The sequence below is a fragment of the Fusarium proliferatum genome, assembly GCF_900067095.1.
Source record: "Fusarium proliferatum ET1 genome assembly, contig: FPRO_scaffold004, whole genome shotgun sequence".
Taxonomy (NCBI): domain Eukaryota; kingdom Fungi; phylum Ascomycota; class Sordariomycetes; order Hypocreales; family Nectriaceae; genus Fusarium; species Fusarium proliferatum.
The window spans coordinates 3778519-3796938 of NW_022194793.1; the positions used below are offsets into that span (position 1 = coordinate 3778519).

The 18420-nt window shown below is 48.2% G+C and overlaps 7 protein-coding genes across 7 annotated transcripts; 6 read left to right on the top strand and 1 right to left on the bottom strand.

The window, feature by feature from the left end:
• Positions 1 to 167: 167 nt before the first annotated feature.
• On the top strand, positions 168 to 1894 carry FPRO_05427 (uncharacterized protein; the record flags this gene model as incomplete). The annotated part of the gene is made up of 2 exons (XM_031231044.1): positions 168 to 1439; positions 1517 to 1894. The coding sequence occupies 2 exons, from the start codon at positions 168 to 170 to the stop codon at positions 1892 to 1894; spliced, it is 1650 nt and encodes a 549-aa protein (XP_031081120.1).
• A 3062-nt stretch (positions 1895 to 4956) lies between these two features.
• On the top strand, positions 4957 to 6253 carry FPRO_05428 (uncharacterized protein; the record flags this gene model as incomplete). Its single annotated transcript, XM_031231045.1, has 4 exons — positions 4957 to 4986; positions 5094 to 5622; positions 5672 to 5827; positions 5886 to 6253. The coding sequence occupies 4 exons, from the start codon at positions 4957 to 4959 to the stop codon at positions 6251 to 6253; spliced, it is 1083 nt and encodes a 360-aa protein (XP_031081121.1).
• An 858-nt stretch (positions 6254 to 7111) lies between these two features.
• On the top strand, positions 7112 to 8156 carry FPRO_05429 (uncharacterized protein; the record flags this gene model as incomplete). Its single annotated transcript, XM_031231046.1, has 5 exons — positions 7112 to 7144; positions 7201 to 7410; positions 7463 to 7766; positions 7825 to 7977; positions 8032 to 8156. The coding sequence occupies 5 exons, from the start codon at positions 7112 to 7114 to the stop codon at positions 8154 to 8156; spliced, it is 825 nt and encodes a 274-aa protein (XP_031081122.1).
• A 760-nt stretch (positions 8157 to 8916) lies between these two features.
• Positions 8917 to 10233, top strand: FPRO_05430 (related to tetracycline resistance protein from transposon Tn4351/Tn4400; the record flags this gene model as incomplete). Its single annotated transcript, XM_031231047.1, has 2 exons — positions 8917 to 9438; positions 9496 to 10233. 2 exons carry the CDS (start codon positions 8917 to 8919, stop codon positions 10231 to 10233), a joined length of 1260 nt encoding a protein of 419 aa, XP_031081123.1.
• A 464-nt stretch (positions 10234 to 10697) lies between these two features.
• FPRO_05431 (uncharacterized protein) lies at positions 10698 to 11919 on the top strand (the record flags this gene model as incomplete). The annotated part of the gene is made up of 2 exons (XM_031231048.1): positions 10698 to 10950; positions 11003 to 11919. 2 exons carry the CDS (start codon positions 10698 to 10700, stop codon positions 11917 to 11919), a joined length of 1170 nt encoding a protein of 389 aa, XP_031081124.1.
• A 1728-nt stretch (positions 11920 to 13647) lies between these two features.
• On the top strand, positions 13648 to 15599 carry FPRO_05432 (uncharacterized protein; the record flags this gene model as incomplete). The annotated part of the gene is made up of 4 exons (XM_031231049.1): positions 13648 to 13840; positions 13891 to 14191; positions 14260 to 14637; positions 14702 to 15599. The coding sequence occupies 4 exons, from the start codon at positions 13648 to 13650 to the stop codon at positions 15597 to 15599; spliced, it is 1770 nt and encodes a 589-aa protein (XP_031081125.1).
• A 156-nt stretch (positions 15600 to 15755) lies between these two features.
• FPRO_05433 (uncharacterized protein) lies at positions 15756 to 17038 on the bottom strand (the record flags this gene model as incomplete). Its single annotated transcript, XM_031231051.1, has 4 exons — positions 15756 to 16165; positions 16220 to 16284; positions 16337 to 16824; positions 16883 to 17038. The coding sequence occupies 4 exons, from the start codon at positions 17036 to 17038 to the stop codon at positions 15756 to 15758; spliced, it is 1119 nt and encodes a 372-aa protein (XP_031081126.1).
• Positions 17039 to 18420: the final 1382 nt, after the last annotated feature.

An 18420-nucleotide genomic window follows, 5' to 3' on the forward strand; every position in this document is an offset into this window, starting at 1 on the left:
CCTAAACACCTGAACCAATTAGGTCGGTATCTCAGAACCTCTCCTCGTCACATAATAGAGTGGCTCCATCCGCATGTAACACAGCATCAAATGTAATAGAATCATTGGACCCGTTTCCTCTCAATTGCTACTGCCTGTCAGACATCAATAGTTTTTTATTATCCATCATGCGACACAGACATCTCGCTTGTATGTTGGCGCTTGCTCCATTCTGTGCTTCTCTCAGGCACGAGTCTCTTCATAATTCTCCAAAGGACTATGTACAACTAGAAGCGGCGCCTCAGGATGAACTATTGTCCTTGAGAATTCATCTGGCGGAGCTGGAAAAGCCATATCTCAAGGTGGCCCAAGAAGTATCAGATCCCGAGTCCAATCAATATGGCCGGTTTTTAGGAGCTCATGAGTTGCGAGCTATTGTGCCTGACAAAGGTTTCATTTCGGCAAAGGTAACCGGTTGGCTTGAAGACGAGGGCTTATCCAATTACACTACGAGTCCCGATTACGTCGATGTCATAACAGCCATTGCTGACTGGAATCGGGTCTTGAACACTACATTTTACCACTTCCAACACAAGGCCACTGGTCGGACTATGATTCGCACAACTCAGTATAGCATTCCGAGCACACAAAAGGGCGTGATCAGCTATATATATCCTACAGTACAGTTCTTTCGATCAGCACCGGCTCCAAAAACGATTCAAGCAAGACAGCGTGTACCCACTGGGCCTAGTAATTGCTCCAACAGCGTCTGTCCATCTCAGCTGCGCACGCAATATAATATTCATTACAGCCCAGCTGACGGTAAATCGGGTAGCACAATTGCTATAGCTGGATTTCTGAACAACTTTCCCAATATCACCGACATCAAAGCCTTCTTGACAAAATATGATAAGAGAAATCCGAAACTCATCCCTTCAATCAATGTCGCATCCATCAACAAGGGTACCCTGAAACCTCCGGCTGGTGGCGGTTCGCTCACGGTCGAGGCTGAACTTGACCTTGACTACGCAATGGCTTTCACTGGTCCGCTCCCCGTCACTTTCTACTCGGTAGGCGGCCATGGGCCTAAGATCGGGCAAGCTCCGAATGCACCTGTCTCACCAGACAGCAATGAGCCTTATGCCGAGTTTTTTGACTATGTGCTCGGTTTGGAAAACCCACCTAAGGTCATTTCTATATCTTACAACGACGATGAGAAGGATGTACCAGTTGCGTATGCGAAACACGTTTGCGATCTTTTTGCAAAAGCTGCTACCCGTGGGATTTCCATCATCGGATCTTCTGGAGACGGAGGAGCAGCAGGAACAGACGGAAATACATGTCTTGGAGTGTCCGGCAAAAAGAGACTCTTTGTACCCTCATTCCCATCGAGCTGTCCTTGGATGACTTCTGTTGGTGCTACGGCGGAGTATGGCGGTGCAGCTTCGTATAGCTGGGTGGTATGTCAAATGTCTTCAAACGTGCTTCTTGGCAAGACAAGGCTGTCTCCGGTTATATAAAAGCCTTACATGGGAAGCACAAGGGCTTTTACAACGCCAGCGGCCGTGCGCAACCAGACATCAGTCTTCTAGGTGATAATTACCTGACACTCACCGGAGGCAACCCGTCGACTCATGACGGCACGAGCGCATCTGCACCTGTGTTTGCAGCTATGATTGCGCTTGTCAACGACATGCGCATCCGGGCAAAGAAACCTGCATTGGGATTCCTCAATCGCTGGCTTTATTCAGCAAAGGCGAGCTCGGTCTTTCGCGATGTCAAAGATGGTAGTGAAACAACAGGCTGTGCTGACGGTGACTTTTTTGAGACAAGTTGGGAGGCTCTTGTAGGGTGGGATGCTGCAACGGGCCTGGGCGAGCCTGATTTCACGAAACTGGCAGCTTTATTAAAATAATAGATCAGAATATTCTCAAGAGAAAAATACCATAAATATCTATACTCTGACGTTACATGACCAAGAGAAAACCAGTTTTATATATCTCAAACAGCGCTATCTACAAACGAAATCCAATTAATTAAACTGCCAAGAAAATAAATCAAACGTGCCATACTCTAGTTTTATATCAAGCAAGTCAGAAAACACGAATTCGAATGTGTCTGATACAGAGTATATGGTTGGCAGAATGATCTCTTGGGCTTAGTAGTTTACCCAGTCTCGGGTCAATGCTGAAAACTGATAAGCTAATCCAACTCTCTTCTAGAAAAACATTTTTCTTGGCACTTGCTGTTAGCACTCAGCCAGGTCAAAAAAGCTTTTAAAACAAAAATGACAGTCAAGATAGCTATAAGGCCAGCAGGACCCTAACGGTTGCCAGGGGAGAAGAGATCTGGGGAATTACCATTTATAATAAATGTCCCTAATGATGCGAAGCTTTGTGAGGTCTTAATATCGCTTTTAGTCACTGTTACCTATATGGTATCTATGACTTCTTTTCACCATGACAGCATGGAATTGTAGACCTTTGACATTTTCAACTCTATTCCCTCCTTTCGATTTGCCTATATGACTAATATTTACAGATTTGGCTGCCTAGATGACGCTTATAGCATCCTGCCGCTTGACAATCCAGGGCCATTTTATCCTTACCGTTATCCTTATCCGCAGCTCATCACTGCCTCGATCGACCTCAGCAGCTTTGTCTGCCTATGTAACAACAGCAGCCGTCAATTGCGCAACTTTCTGGTGACGCTGGCGTACAGGTTTCAAATGGATTGGTCCCTTTTTCGCAGCTCAAATACTGCATAACCTACCGTCGCAGCCGTATACTGCCCCGAGAACCTCTTTCTTTTGTAAGCTCTGTACACGGCTGAGTCTCGACGACACGTCTCACTGGATGAATAAGACCCCGCGAACGAAAATTATATATGGTATAATATACCATAACACGTTTACAACGGTGACAAAGAGATCGATATAAAAGGGCAAACAGAGCACACCAAACGCTGGTTTTATGAACAGCCTCGAGTTGACAGACCATGCCTTAGCCGTTGAAGCTAGGCCGCCGATTACTCGAAGAAGGAGTTAACTGTCACGCAGACCTGTCAAGGCAGAGTCAAGCACACAAGATCAGGAAAGAATAGACGAAGGGAGTGGGGCTTCTTCCTAAGGGGGTGTGAATTCATAACAGAAAAGTGTACACGGCTCAGCGTAGTCACTCATAACTGTTTACCCTCCTTATTATGAAAGCTTGAGCTTTTTGTAAGCCGATGTGACAGCATAGGCCGATAAGGTTCACTTTTATGGTGTTACTCGGATGTCAAGGTATGTCAAACTCTGCAGGATATCAGCAGGCGATTGAATTGCAGTTGATAATCGGTTCCGCTTTATGCTTTAACGTGCCACTTTATCCAAACTTTTTGCTTCTGCGGCAAGTCTCGGGTCTCTAGAATGCGAACCCGAAGCACGATGTAACCTCGCCTTCAGCCGTAGCGGATTCATCAAAAGCCTCAACTGCGAAAAAAACTCGACTAATCTCCATTCAAGATACAACGTATAAAAGGTCCCTTTAAGACTTTAAATAAATTACTACTTCGCCGCCGGGGAATAAATCCAGACGAAGAAGTCTCCGAAGCTCGCCAAAGGCCTCATAATCTCGGCAATTTAGTAGATTGGTCTAGACAAATAAGGTAATAAGTCTTGCGCCCGCCCGTTGCGAAAGGCTAAAGACAAGCTTTCAGCTAAGGTTAAAAATTGCAACGTCGTGAAGAAGCTCTAGAACCAGGTGGGAACGGACCTGGGATTGTTTCAGTCATTCCGTTTCGACCAGTGTTTAGCAGGAGGTTTTATAATGTTGACTAAACGGCTTTGAGACTGGTTGGTTTTTGGGGCATGGCATGATTGTCAGTTACATCAGCCCATTGTGTTTGCTTCTTTTGATGTTTTGCATGTAAACCTTTCGGCTACTGAGTGGTGTTTTTTACCAAAGTCCCGAGAGCCAAGTTCGCGGTCCAGTGATCTGCACTTCAATCGTGGAGATATTTCCAGGCGACGATTCACCGCTGATCAAAGCACATTTCGCCCATAATAAATCTCTCGCATCAAAGCTTGTCTCTCACTCGAGCGCCTTTTGTCCCCGTTTCAGATCTCGGAAAAAGCGGCATGCAACCAATAAAACCCCTACGGCCCGAGACTCCTCGGTTAGCAGCACATTAGCCAATACCCATGCTCCCATCACGTCTTGGCTACAGGGGTTAATTTCTACCGGCTCCTTCTGGCGTGTCGATCACTTGGGGAAGTCCCTCCGAGCTCCCTATTCGAGATCCAACACCATCAACTGGTGAATGTCATCTCGAGCGTATAATCTCCTTGAACTGTGCCGCAGATGCATGAAAATCAGTTGCCAACAGTACGTGTCAAAGGGCCGAAGGACGAGTCCTGCGGGAATTTGCTTGCTTGTTCTCCCGTCCAATAAGCTCCGTTTTCCGCCGACCGTTTCGAATCCTTGCTTTGTTCCCTCTGCATATTGAGATTTATGATGGAGTGATTCGGATCGTTGCATGCATGTTCCCAGTAAAATATGCTTCATCAGTTCTTTGTAAACCAACGGCGCCCCGTATCTGGTGGCGTCGTGACGCGATCTGACATTAACCAACCTAAGCACTTTACCCCTGGATTTGACAGTTTTTAGCCAGTTGCATATAATAGCCGTCTCACAAAAGGTCCCGACGTTTGTGGTGTGTCAGCTCGTGTGTGTGCCTGCCCCGGTACTGGGTATTTTGTGAAAAATTATGATGCTGTCCATTGTGATTGTGCTGTAGTGTAATGGTGATGATTCTCATGTGCTGATTTCGGAGCCGGCACCGCCGCACACAGGCTGTATGCAGGACGTCACAAAAGAAATGCTTCGGCTTTTTATTTAATCGACGCCAACCCCATCTCGTTAGACCTGATTGTTGGTCTTCAGTTTTCGAATTTCTTCATTGATGAGTTGAAGTGTCTGTTTTGCATCTTGAGATATGGCTGGTGTCGCTAAAGAGGCCGTGGTGGTAAGTTACCATTCCGATCTGTCCTGATCCACTACCTGAGCAAAGATCTGCATTTCTTGGCAAGATCAGGGCCATGACTCGCTTGCTAACCGCGATCTACGATGCAGCCCATCGAGGCCGTGCTCTTCGGAATATCAACGCTCCTCGTCCTCGCTCGATTAGCCCTTCGAACAATCCGACAACACCAGAGTCTCACTGTCAGCGATTGGTTTCTCATCGCCTCTCTCCTCGATGCCGCTGCATTATTTGGAACCGACACGGCTGCGTATAATTTGGGAGGAATGGACGAATATGATCCGAGTGCGCCGCCGCGAAGTATTGAGGACCAGATCACATTGATGAAGGTGTCGTTTGCGGGAAACTATTTCTACGATACGGGCGTGTACTTTCCGAAGCTGGCGCTGTTGGCACTTTACTTTAAGCTCATCCCACAAACACTGCCGCTGCTACGCAAGTTTCTTTATGGAGTTACTGCTTTGACGGGGTCGTTTATGCTCACGACTTGTTTCTTGGATACGTTTTGGTGCGGCGCCAACGTATCTGTCAATTGGGAGCTTGATGGAGAGTGCAGTACTTTTGACTCAAAGACTGTCTTCCGCATTGATTGGGTTATGAATCTCATCTCCGACATGCTTGGTATGTTCAGTTCAGTGAATTTGCTCAAGTAATCACTGACGATGGGCAGTCTTTGCCCTACCATTTCCGCTTCTTTTTGGTCTGCAACTCAGCAGACGGTACAAGGCTGGTCTGGTTGCGATTTTTGCATCTGGACTCATCACTCTGGGAGCAAGCATCGGTAGATTTGCGACCGTCGAGGCAATTCACGCCTGGACCAATGTTTGTGAGTGATCCTCTCTATCCAAGGCTTCTATAACTTTAATTCTTACTGGCTCCCACAGACGTCCTCTCCATGACGGAGATCGCAGCCGCAATAGTCGTCGTATCTCTCCCGGCTCTCAAATCCCTCCTCCACGGCCTGGGCCTGCGCTCCTCCAAGCAAAACACCACACAGACAGGCTCAGGCTACAACAAACACTCAGGTACAGTGACAACATCGAGTCACTTCAACAAGCTGTCCAGCGGCCGTGACCACCACAGCAGAGAACTGTACGCCTCGACGGCACGCGTGGCGGCGGGCGCCGAAGAAGACTCCGGCAGTGAAGTGGAGCTGACCAACCTTCAAGGTATCTACAAGTCGGCCCGCATAAGTGTGACCTACCAGCGAAGAGAAGACGGTGACTGGCAGGGTAATTCGGGACGGGGGTGAGTTGGGTATGTGTGTGCTGTAAGATAAGTGCCAGTGTGGATGGTGGGATGGGTGTAAGCGTTGCATTAGATATGCAGATGGACCAGCAAAATGGGAAATGGCCGGGAATAAAGAGTGACATGGCAGCAGGTCTGACTGACCCAAGTTATGTAAAATAAATAAATATACACATAGAATACAACAGCTTTACCATAGATCAGACCATCATGCATGAATTTTTTACTTGGGTTCTGAGTTCAATGCAGAGTTTCATTGAAACGTGTGAGAGCCTTCAACGAAGTGACAATACGATGAATCCCTTATTGGTGCATTAACAAAAAGACTCCCTCCCTCCATCCCAAAACCCAAAGATCAACCAACACACCCATTATCTCAACACTCTCCCCTGTCCAAATCTTTTCCCATGTTACATCCGTTGGTCCCAGGTTTATGCTCGTTTGCATATCAACGGAACTCCAACCCGGCCAATAACCACCTCTCGTTTACAACCCCTCCAGTTTTAGCCCCCATGTCAAAATATCAACCCCGGCCATTCTCTCTATTAAAATCCCGTAAAGCTGCTTTGGCCCGACTTGTGCCGTAGACCTGCAGCGGGTAAAACTCACCCCCAGGGACCTTTTAGTGTTGCATTCTATGCAGCACCTCGTTCGATGCTGTTTTTCTTTTTTTCCTTCCGTAGCCGAGGTGCTACTGGTGCTGTAACCATGTGGCGCATTAAATAAGCACCACGAACTGGGAAATTTTAAAGTATACCTGCAGTCCTGTAAACTTTAATTCCTTTTCTTTTTTTCCTCTACTGCCGCGAGTGCACCATTTTATTTCCCGTTGTTTTGAAGTGGAAGACAATCGGATTTCACAATGGCGTTCTTCATCGATGGAAAGGACTGCATGGTAAGTCACTTTAGCTGTCGATAACCATGTCACGTTGTGTACTCACATGTTCTAAGATCTCGGAATGGATCTTGCTGGCAGCCTCTTATGTCTTTGTCGGTCTTCGAATCTACGCTCGTCTCTTCCGTGCGCGTGAAAAGTTGACTTGGTCCGACTATCTTCTGCTTTTATCCGCCGTCGATGCTCTCGCCCTCATCATCTGCGACACTCTGACTTTCCAGATGGGTGTTATGGACGAGTACGAGACATCCGTCAAGCTCTCCAAGGTAAGATCATCTCAAGCACCACAAAGCATCACGCGACTAACTTGCCATCTAGATCTCCTTTGCCTCCAACTACTTTTACGATGTCGGCATGGGTTTCCCCAAGATGAGCATGCTTGCTTTCTACTGGGCCTACTTCCTCCCTTCCACAGGCATGAGCTCCGGTATGCGAAAGGCTCTATACGGCATCACTGCCTTTGTCTGCGCGTCATACATGGCAATTCTTTGGGACGATACTTTTTTCTGTGGAAAGGATGTCTCCGTTCAGTGGTCTCAGGAGGAGGGCGCTTGCAGTGTCTTCTATGCGCCTGAGCCCTTCATTCTCAACTTTACTCTCAACTTGGCTTGTTATCTTGCTGGTATGTTGGCGGTCCCTTCTGTGCGTCACACTTCATCAGATGCTAATTGACTTTGCAGTCTACGCCCTTCCTCTCATCCTGCTGGTCCAGGGTGTCCTTCAGCCTTCCAAGGGTGTCACTGCCACTTTCGTCCTTGGAGCTCTGACCATCTGCACTACCATTGTGCGATTTGTCACTCTCAAGGTTGGCACTGGCCAAGAGAATCTTGTTTGTAAGTCGTCCCTCTCAAATAACACCAGCTCGTCTGCTGACATCTTCTCGCTAGACCCTATGAGTATGCTGGAGATGGCACTTGCTATTACAGTTGTCGCGCTGCCAGGCCTGAAGCCCCTTGTGGATCGCTCGCCTAAGCATGAGACGAGGAGCGAAGTGATTGAGATCAAGAACTAAGGAAGGGCAATGTTTTACTCGGTTCTACAGCTACTTAGCTTGTTACTTCTCTTTCGCAAGAGTAACTGCTGTTCTCTTCTATAAAAGTGTTTTAAGCTGTGCTACACTTGTCCCATGCTCTGTGCAATAGATATTGTAATAAATTGGCCGATTGAGGCTCGTTGGTTTCTAATAATAGAACATGGCTTGACTCGTGTCAAAAAGTGGCTAGGTACCTACCTATCTTATCTCTGTGGCTGTGCTTAGTCGCCCACGCGTTCGTGGCTTTGTTTCGCGTGCGTTGGTTTCTGTAGGGTAAATGGTAAGCCAGTCACCTGGAAGTTGGAACAACCTACATCCTGAAAGACTTGACAAGTGCAAAGAGAATAAAGCTTCAAGACTAGTAAAATTAGCGAGGGATTTATTCCTCTTTTTAATTCTGATAACACTAAGATTAAACTGTGATTATTGGTTGACATTTCCATCTTCCAGTCGGAACATAGAAAATCCCGGGCCAACACCAAAAACTTGACCGTGACATCACGCGTCAGATTTCCTCGGGCTTTACTTCCGCCCGAATAATTCTTTGAGTGAATGTCCAACCAATCACCTTGATGGGATGAGACCGTGCATGGTAGATCAGAAGGCAGCAAGGTTTCTTGCAGTGTCTACTCTACAATTGAATTAACTATAAATAATATCCGAAGCCCATCTATGTAAACAGCTTCACCAATCAATCTCCACCACTTTTCGGTCCTGCAGCATCTTGAACTACTCAGACATGGGAGTCTCAGCTATTCCACCAATCGCGATTATCGGCGGTGGTCCATGCGGCCTCATGTTAGCACGTCTGCTCCAAACCGCAAGTATCAATTATGTCGTTTTTGAACGCGACGCATCTCCAACATCAGCCCTCAGAAGCCAAGGCGGCACGCTAGACATACACAATGAATCAGGCCAGGAAGCGCTTCGTCGCGCAGGCCTCCACGAGAAGTTCAAGTCGTTGGCTCGATACGATGCGACAACCATGACCTTGATGGACTTTCAAGGGAAGTTCCGGGCTTCATTCGGAGACGATGATGGTGGCGATAGACCAGAGATTGATCGTCAACAGCTGCGACAGTTGTTACTCGGTTCTTTGCCGACAGATCGTATTCGCTGGGGAAAGATATTGGATGTTGTCGATAAGAAAGAAAATGGACAAACGCGTGATTTAACTCTCAAGTTTCGCGATGGATCGACAGAGAGTGGCTTTCGACTCGTTGTCGGAGCAGACGGTGCTTGGAGCAAAGTACGCTCTCTCGTGAGTATCAGTCCATGCTTTGCATTAATCACACTCGTGAGCTGACATTACTCACAGGTCACTGATGCCAGGCCCACCTACTCTGGTAAATCATTTATTGAAGGCCGAATATCACCAGGCAACTCAGAGTACAAACTCGCGCAACAAATAGCAGGCAAAGGAACAGCCATGGCGATGAGTGCCAAATCCACCCTCGCAGTGCAACAACTATCCGACGCATCATACCGGATGTATATGGGCGTAGTGGCGCCCGAGTCCTTGACGCGCCCCGGTGGTGATGCTGACCCAAACGATATGGCGAAAGCGCGAAGAACAATGCTTGGACCTGGAGGCTTTTACGAGACTTGGACACAGGACTTGAGACGTTTGATCGAGGCTTCTGAGGGGCCGTGGCGACCCTGGCCACTTTATCGTCTCGACAAGACCCTCTTCTCTTTGAGTGATGAAGATGTGTATGATGGCCGACCTAGATGGAAACGTGTTCCCGGCGTCGTTCTCCTCGGCGACGCTGCGCATCTCGCTACTCCAAATGGTGAAGGCGTGAACCAAGCCATGTATGACGCGCTCGTACTCTTCGACCAAATCATTGCGGAAACTGGGGATCCCGGAGATAGCTACGACCAGAAAGCTGATGCAGAAGCTCTAGAGCGGGTAATTGTTGCGTACGAGAAGGAGATGCGACCTAGAGCTTACGAACATATACAGAGCAGTATTGACATGGAAGACATGATGTATGCTGATGATGGGGCTCAGCGTATGATAGAAGCTTTTAAGTGTGCTCACGGCGAGAGTTAGTCTCACCGCTACGTAACTCTTGGAAACAGAAGAACAAGTCCTTCACCCTTCAATAATGCTATGCCAGGGATGCCAAGTCACGAACCAAGACCGCATTAATTCCGACGGCAGTGCATTCGTATCGTAACCAGTAATATCATCTAAAATTCGGATTACTTCCCCCACATGTTTCCGTGGCGCATGTCTAATCTAGATGACGTTAGCTCCCGTTACGTTCGAAAGCCGAAAAACCCACATAATATTCGGGTTGTGGGATGGTCTAAGTGAACGCGAATGCTTCATTCATTATGCCGCCACCAAGGCTGAGGCGGATGATCCACTCGGATCGGTATTGCGTAACAGATGTGCAATCCTTGAATCTCCGAGCCACCAATCCGAGGAACTGCATTATATATAAAAGCTAGCCTAATCGCTTCTGGATATGCTTCTTTACAACCTTCTCACTCATCAATTCTTTATTCATCATGGTCTCTTTCAAGTCCCTCGCTTCAGCGGGCTTCGTTCTCGCTGGTCTTGTCTCTGCTCATCCTGGTGAGAAACATGATCACCAGAAGATCAAGAGACAGATCCAGACCCGCGATACTATCGCCAACTTGGGCCAGAGGTCATTGAACGCATGCTCTAGTTCTCTACATGCTCGAGACCTGAAGGCTCGTTCGATTGCCCGTCGCGCAGAAAAGGTTGAGAAGCTTCGTAAGAGACTTGGCATCAAGACCGGTATGCTACGAGATACTTTGGACTAAATTTTGGTACTGACACTTTCCAATAGACGCCAAGAAGCACCGCCGTGATGAAGATGATATTGTCAAGTGGGAAGCTGTCAACCACAACAAGACTGGAGTATCCAGCAACAACATGTTCACTCCTCTCGAAACTGTCTTTGGCGCCAACTCTAGCTGTATCCTCTCCCCCGAGATCACCGCTGGTCCTTACTACATCGTCGGCGAATACCTGCGATCCAACGTCATCGAAACAGAGTTCTGTGACGGAGTACCTCTGTTCCTCGAGGTCCAATACGTCGACGTAGCGACCTGCAATGGAGTTCCCAACTTGGCCACAGATGTCTGGAACTGCAATGCCACTGGAGTTTACTCCGGAGTCAGCTCCCAAGCCGGTCTGAACACCACTTTCCTCCGTGGTATTCAGATAACCGACCACGATGGTGTTGTTCAGTTCGAGACCATCTTTCCCGGCCATTACGAGGGACGCGCTACCCATACTCATCTCCTCACCCACGCCAATGCATCGGTCTCTTCCAACGGCACAATCCAGGTCTACAACAGCCCTGTTCAGCACATCGGACAGCTTTTCTGGCCCGAGGATCTACGTGAGGAAGTCGAAGCTCTTGCCCCTTACAACACCAACACTGTCGAGGTGACCACCAACGAGGAGGATATGTGGTCGGTTCTTCAGGCTGATGAGTCTTATGACCCCTTCCCTCAGTACGTCTACTTGGGAGACTCTGTTCAGGATGGAATCTTTGCCTGGATTCAGATTGGCATCAACACCACTGCCGACTACACCTCGGATGAGTACTACGGTGTTGCTGGATACTTGGCTAGTGATGGCGGCCATGCTCTCGACAGCGGTATTGGTGGAGGCGGCGGTGGTGGCCAGGGAGGTCAACCTCCTTCGGGCAGTGGCACCCCTCCTGCTGGCCAGCCCACTGGAATCCGATCTGCTTAAGCAGGTAGAGGGAGATTCTTACTCTGTGGTGGGCTATTCACAGATTAATGAGTGAGCGGAGACACGTAGTTCGATGTCGCTCCAATGTAGGACGGGAAAAGGAAAACCAGTAGCAAGTAAACTACATTGATTGTGAGATGAGATCAAACCTGCTGGAGAACAAATCACGAATATCTCTGTCTCTCATGGAATCACTTTGTTTCTCCCCGAGTCCCATATCTGAGCCTGGTGTGCTGGGAAAGGTGATCTAGCCCCGGCCATGCCACTGTGTAGAGGTGGAGTCTAGGCTAGCATTTAAGCATGGTTCGTAGGAACAAGACTAGATACGGCATGATCCTCTGTCCAATATAGTCTTTATATCCCGCTTTTGCTATCATTCTAATCCATCTAAAATTATTTTTCTACTTTGCCTCACTACAGAATCTCTGTAACAGCATCCTGAAAGCCATGCTTCCTAGAGACCAATCCTTAATTTAAGACTGCCGGTCCATCGGATAACGAAGGTGAACCAGAAGCCAGCTTCTTCTCTTATTCGTTGCTCGTCGAGCTGACCCCGTCTAATAGTGTGACGGCAAAGGGGCATGGCGCGCCTGTGAGCACTTGCAAGGGTCAAACGCTCCAGAAAGCGACGCAAATTTTACATCAAATTGTCAATCGTCGTGACGTATACAAGTGATAGCCGGCTCTCGCTGTGTCTGTGGAAAAACTAAAGTAGAGTGCATCGAGCCAGATTGGTGGCTGGACCAGCTTAGTCAAGGCAAACATGTGTTGTAATACTAGATAGAAACGGGCTGATACGTACAGAAATGAAGGCGCATCCTACTAAAGGTGCCTGTATTTAACGATTTGCATCTAATTAAGAGTAGCATATTTCCTTCGAGTGCTGATTCATCTTCCCGCCAGCTGTGCTCCCGACGCATTCTACTTATAAGCACTGCCAAGTTTTCGAGCAAATCAAGAAAGGAACCAATGTTCTGGTTATCGCTGTTGCCGAATTAAGCTTCGGCGTGACGAATTAATTCACATGCCGCCACGTAATCGAGGTATGGTCATCCTCATGTGGTATCTCCGCGTTTCTGCGGAGGACATCAATTGCTTGAGCTTAGCGGGCGCACCTTGATCAAATGAGCTCAGTCAGGTCATATCTTACGCCCTGGGCCAAGAATAAACAGAACTCGAAACTAAATTGGTGTCTTCCTTGAGTACAGCTGTCAAAAGCAGTACATTCATCCGTTGTGCAATCTGGAGGCCGCAGCTGCTTGGTGAAAATCCGTACACTTTCTGTGGGGTGCACAACTGAGACAAACCCAACTTCCGGGTCCCAACGGAGGGCTTCTCAAGCCTGGCCTCCAAGTAGCTACTATCCAATTTGTGGTGGCTTGGCTACAGACCGATGTGACCCCGTCTGCGATAAATTTTGCAGTCCATCAAGACTATTGGCCAGCAGGTAGAACCAAACATGGCTGAAATGGCTGCAGACGATATGCAGAATGTCACAGGCTACCGTCCTAATGCCTACAATCTCGGGCCTCTTGGTCCTAAGGCTGAGTCGCTGGTTTAAGCTTGGTCAAGGGGGCTGAGCACTGCAGATTCAGATAGATAACAAGACCATTCTGCTCATCGCAGTTTACCTTCTCTTGGCTCCAGAAATGGCACATTAATAAAAGAACGTTCTGTCAAGTATTTGATTACAGAGAGTAGCGGGAAGCTCAGGATATCCTCCGTGCAATGGCACCCAAGTGCTGGTTCTTATCGATGGCAGTATTGGTTACCACTCTCCATCTTTCAATTCAACATGATCCTGTCAAGGACTTCTGTCGACGGTTTGGACATCAGACAGCGGTGGTAGATCGAAAACTCTACATCGATGGAGGGCTGATTAACTGGAAACCACTAGAGACCGATCCAAAGAATTACACCAGTATGATACCTATCTATATGTTCTAAGGGGCAAAATAACCGTCATTCCAGATACTTGGTTAATTTGGCACGACCTTGATCACAATAGCAAGGATAATATGCCGCAGATTCATGCAAATCTCAGCAAGAATGTCTCGGTTCCTTCAGTACATGGCGGTGCTCTCTGGGCAGATGACGTTAATTACCGTCTATTTCTTTTCGGCGGCGAATTCTTTAGCGGCAGCCCGACCACTTCGAACTTCATGTCCTACGATATATGGTACGGTCAGTGGGATGACTTCGGGCCGCCATCTGATGATATAAAGCGCGTCAGTTATGGTGCTAGTACAACTGTGAAGGAGCGAGGAGAAGGGTAAGTCAAGGGCCTATACGGCTTGCGTGGTCTGCGTAAAACTTTCAGCACTAAGGTCAATATCCTAGGTACTATTACGGGGGCTATCTTTCGAGAGCCTCGGTGCCTGACTGGAGCGGCGAACGACATGCGACATCAGATCTGATCCGGTATCAGATGGACAGCAACACGTGGGCGAAACTATCAGGACCAGACGATACAAAGCGCGCTGAAGGAGTCATGACATTTATCCCAGCGAGTGACCGAGGAATGCTGGTCTACTTTGGTGGGCTTCAGGATCCTGGCGATAATGGCACGATGGTCCCGCAGCCACTAGATGAGATATTTATCTACGATATGATATCAAACAAGTGGCATGTTCAGAGGGCAAACGGAACCATTCCTGAGAGTCGGGCAAGATTCTGTGCTGGAGCTGTATGGGCGGAGGATCGCAGCAGCTACAACATGTAAGCGACCCGGTCAGAGTGACTAGCTTTGACATATTCGTTCAGGATTCTAACTATTGCATAGATACATCAATGGAGGTCATGGACTGGAAGGCCCTGGATTCGATGATGTCTACATCCTCTCCTTACCATCTTTCACATGGATCAAGAGCTATCCCCTCGACCAAAATGGGACAGGCTACTACCCATCTCACAGCCTATCATGCGATGTTGTCAACCAAGGCTCCCAAATGCTTACTATCGGCGGAGCATTCCCAAAAGACGAAACATGTGACGTTGAAGAGGTCTGGGGCGTTCACAATATCGATTTAGGGAACCAGATCAAATCGAATTTCAAGAAGGTCTGGGCAGGCTATGAACCGAGTCTCTTCGGGTACAAGGTTCCTAGCTTTGTGACGAGCGTTATTGGAGGGACGGAAGATGGAGGTGCGACTAAGCTCAAGCCTGACTATGGCTTTGTCAATCATGATCTAGGCACATTGCTCAGTATGAAAGCAACTTTTACCAATCGCACAAGGCTTGATGATGGACGCACTGATCCAAGGGCCTCTGAATCAGAAGGAGGAGCAAGCTCGAAAGCAGGACTGTCAAAAGGGGCAATTATTGGCATCGCCGTCGGTGCTGGGGTTGTCATGCTGGCAGTTCTTATCGGTCTGTGGCTACTCCGTAGGAAGCGAAAGATACAGCGCGATATCCAGTCAGCCCCTACGACAGAATCGTTTTACTCAGTCCCGTATATGCCGCAAACCTCGAGTCCGCTAAACTTTCCTCAGTCTCCCGAAAGATGGCGCCGCGGAAGCCCCGGAGTTCGAGAGTACGAGGGGGAAGACCCAGGTCAGGTTCACTACTGGAGGCCGTTTCAGGTCAACGTGGAGCCGTGTGAGATGGACGGGCAAGGGACTAGATTGCCCGAGACTCACGCCGAGATCGAGTTTATTAGAAGCCGTGGATTTTCTCACTGAGCCGCTGGTAGGAGAGTGATAAATGAGAATTAATTGACCAGAGAACACAAAGCCACAGAATGCCTGAGGGCATGTCTACACGATATGGTGATTAATTAATGAGAGTTATTATATAAGAGATTAAGTATGGCTGTGCTATGTTTACATTGGGTATTTCTAAACAATGTTATTGTTCCTCCATGCTCTGGGCGAATGCAGCTCCTCCTCGCTCTCACTCATGGCTGTTTTCGTTATCTTGACCTCCCACTTGGTCTCCTTCTTAATGCCAAGCTTGAGATCGCTTGGTTGTCTCGAATCAAACCCCGACCCTTTCTTCTCAGGGCCATCCTGACGACTCACTGATGATAGTGTGTACGCCTCTCGACTTAAGAATGCTCTCGGTGTCCCGGGCCCAGGAGTGCGCGGTGATGATCCGTAGCCAGATGGGCCGAGTGATAGAGGCTTGCTGGTCAGGTTCAGGCGGAAGGCGATTTGTTTGATCAGAGGCCGTAGAGTTGCTAAGCTACTTGCTGTGATGGCTAGTCCTTGCTCGATTGTTGACCAGATGGCGATATCAGTGGTATTCCCTGGTAGTAATGGGTTAGCTGAGTGCCAAGCAGTCATACGGGACTTGAGCTTACAGAGGAAATCAGGATCTCCAAGGAGGTGCAAGTATGGGAATCGAGCGATGACGGCTGCGCTAGCACTATATACATTGTCAGTAGAGTTTTGTCACCCGTGGTATAGATGAGACGTACATGCAACCCATAGCGAGTAGAGGGATCAGTGAGTATTTCGTTCGCTTGTGCAACTGCAGATTCCACACAATCCACCCAGGAAGCAGCGCAAAAACGAGGTCAGAACCCACAGCGAAGACACTATAGAGAGCCGCTAGTCCAATGACGACACCGGGATCAATACATTTGCCATCTTGGTCCTTGTTCCAGAAGTACGATATAGGATGACACTGGAATAGGGTGACGAAGAAAAAGATGCCGCACGAGAGGGCAGTCGAAAACATGGCGAGGTAGATAGTCCATCGTTGGATCTTTTCGGTTGTGACTCTAAGCAGGAAATAGCCGATGGAGAGTTTGCAGGATATCATGGTGAGAGCGTATCCGAGGTAGCAGAACCACCAGCACATCATCGCGGTGTGGATTTGATTGGTCTCGAGGTCGTCGTGGTGTCTTCCCGTGCCGAACGTGACACCCACAGTCGATGAAGTCGCATAGCAAGTGAAGAATACCTAAGAGAAATGGGATGTCAATTGCTGGAAGCCTGATTGCCCCTGAGGCTCAACATACCATAGCGACGACCATCAGCCAGTCGTCCTTCCTGAACCCATTGACCATGAACAACCGAACATAGCATCTCAAAAGACAAGTGACCAGTGCCATGGCGAAGAATGTGATATTCACAGCCATGAGCTGCGGCCCTCGATTCGCAATGTGAGCTGCCATAATGGAGGACAGATCAATTGATGGTTTCTGCGCAAATAAAGTTTGTCAGGATGGAAATCCTGCCAAGAAACAAATTCCTGGGGGCGGTGGGAAACTTTATATGAAACGGTGGATTTGCTAATTATTGTGCTCTGTTCGGTATTATACATGCTTGCACTGTACTAATCGTTGCATTGCGTTCTAATTGCGGTATTGCCGTCCGACTGCAACGGCTGCGGTGCCCCGTATGCGGCCAAGATAAGATAGCTCGGTGCATAATTTGATACAGACAGAAATGATAGCTTGCTTACACGCTTCATAGTAGTCTGTCCGTTAGTCCGGCTTTCTGTCGCCCAGCGTTAGCGTTCCGGTACTATTCAATTAGTGTCTCCCGTTCGAGGAGGTTCAACGGCACTCGCCAAGGATCTGAGACAGACTTGGTGTGCGTCTTCCAGGGGAGTTGCCCCATTTGGCGTACATCCGATGTAACCTCTGCTAAATTCCGCGTTTGACTAGACCAACTCTGGCTCGTTCCCGTTGATCATGAACAAGCACCTGCTACGTTGAGCCCCTATAATGTTTGAACATAAAGACCGCACAAGAGAAAAACAAGTACCGGTGGCCGGAAGAAACACCCAAAGGAACCAGTAATTCCGGATATCCAGGTGATATGGAACGTCCATGTATAGAAACACTGGGCTTCACGTGGCAGACTCTCCACTGCATCTGGAATGATGAGATCAGGGATTAGTGGGGCGAAACAAGGGGTAATCTAGTTAAAAGAGGGGAACTGACCATTGTTCACATGCAAAGACGTTGGATGTGCCGATGTTATAGCTTCCCTCTCGGCTCTAGCATCCAAAGCCGATTGCCACAAAGTCAAGTAACCAAGGAAACGCTGTAACAAATATTGTATAATTGTGAGCTTGTAGTCTTGCATACGGACGCTGGATATCGTATCAGGTTACATAAAGACCCACGGATAAGGAGGATTTCCTCCAGGTTTGCCCCTGTCCCACTTATCAGGGCAGTACATCCCCACCTGTCTACCCGATAGGGCGGTATATCCGATTCACTCACTGGCATTTTTTGACAATAAGAGGGGACGTATACCTCTCGGTGGCTCATGTGGTGAGTGCAATTAATATGCATCTATGCTATAAGGGTGCGTCTGTCACTTACACAGGATCGACTAACCCCAATGCGAGAGACTTACTATAATTGCATCTACGTCCGCTTGACGTGTAGACTTGGCGCTGAGATAACGAAAGGACTTCCAACCAAGGCTACGATGATGTCACCCACTCCCGTTTCGAGAGCCAAAATGGATTTGTTTCAGGTCTTGTACGTCAACTAGCTTGGCGTCTCAACTTTGCAGTCTAGTGCTGGACCCGCCAGAGTGG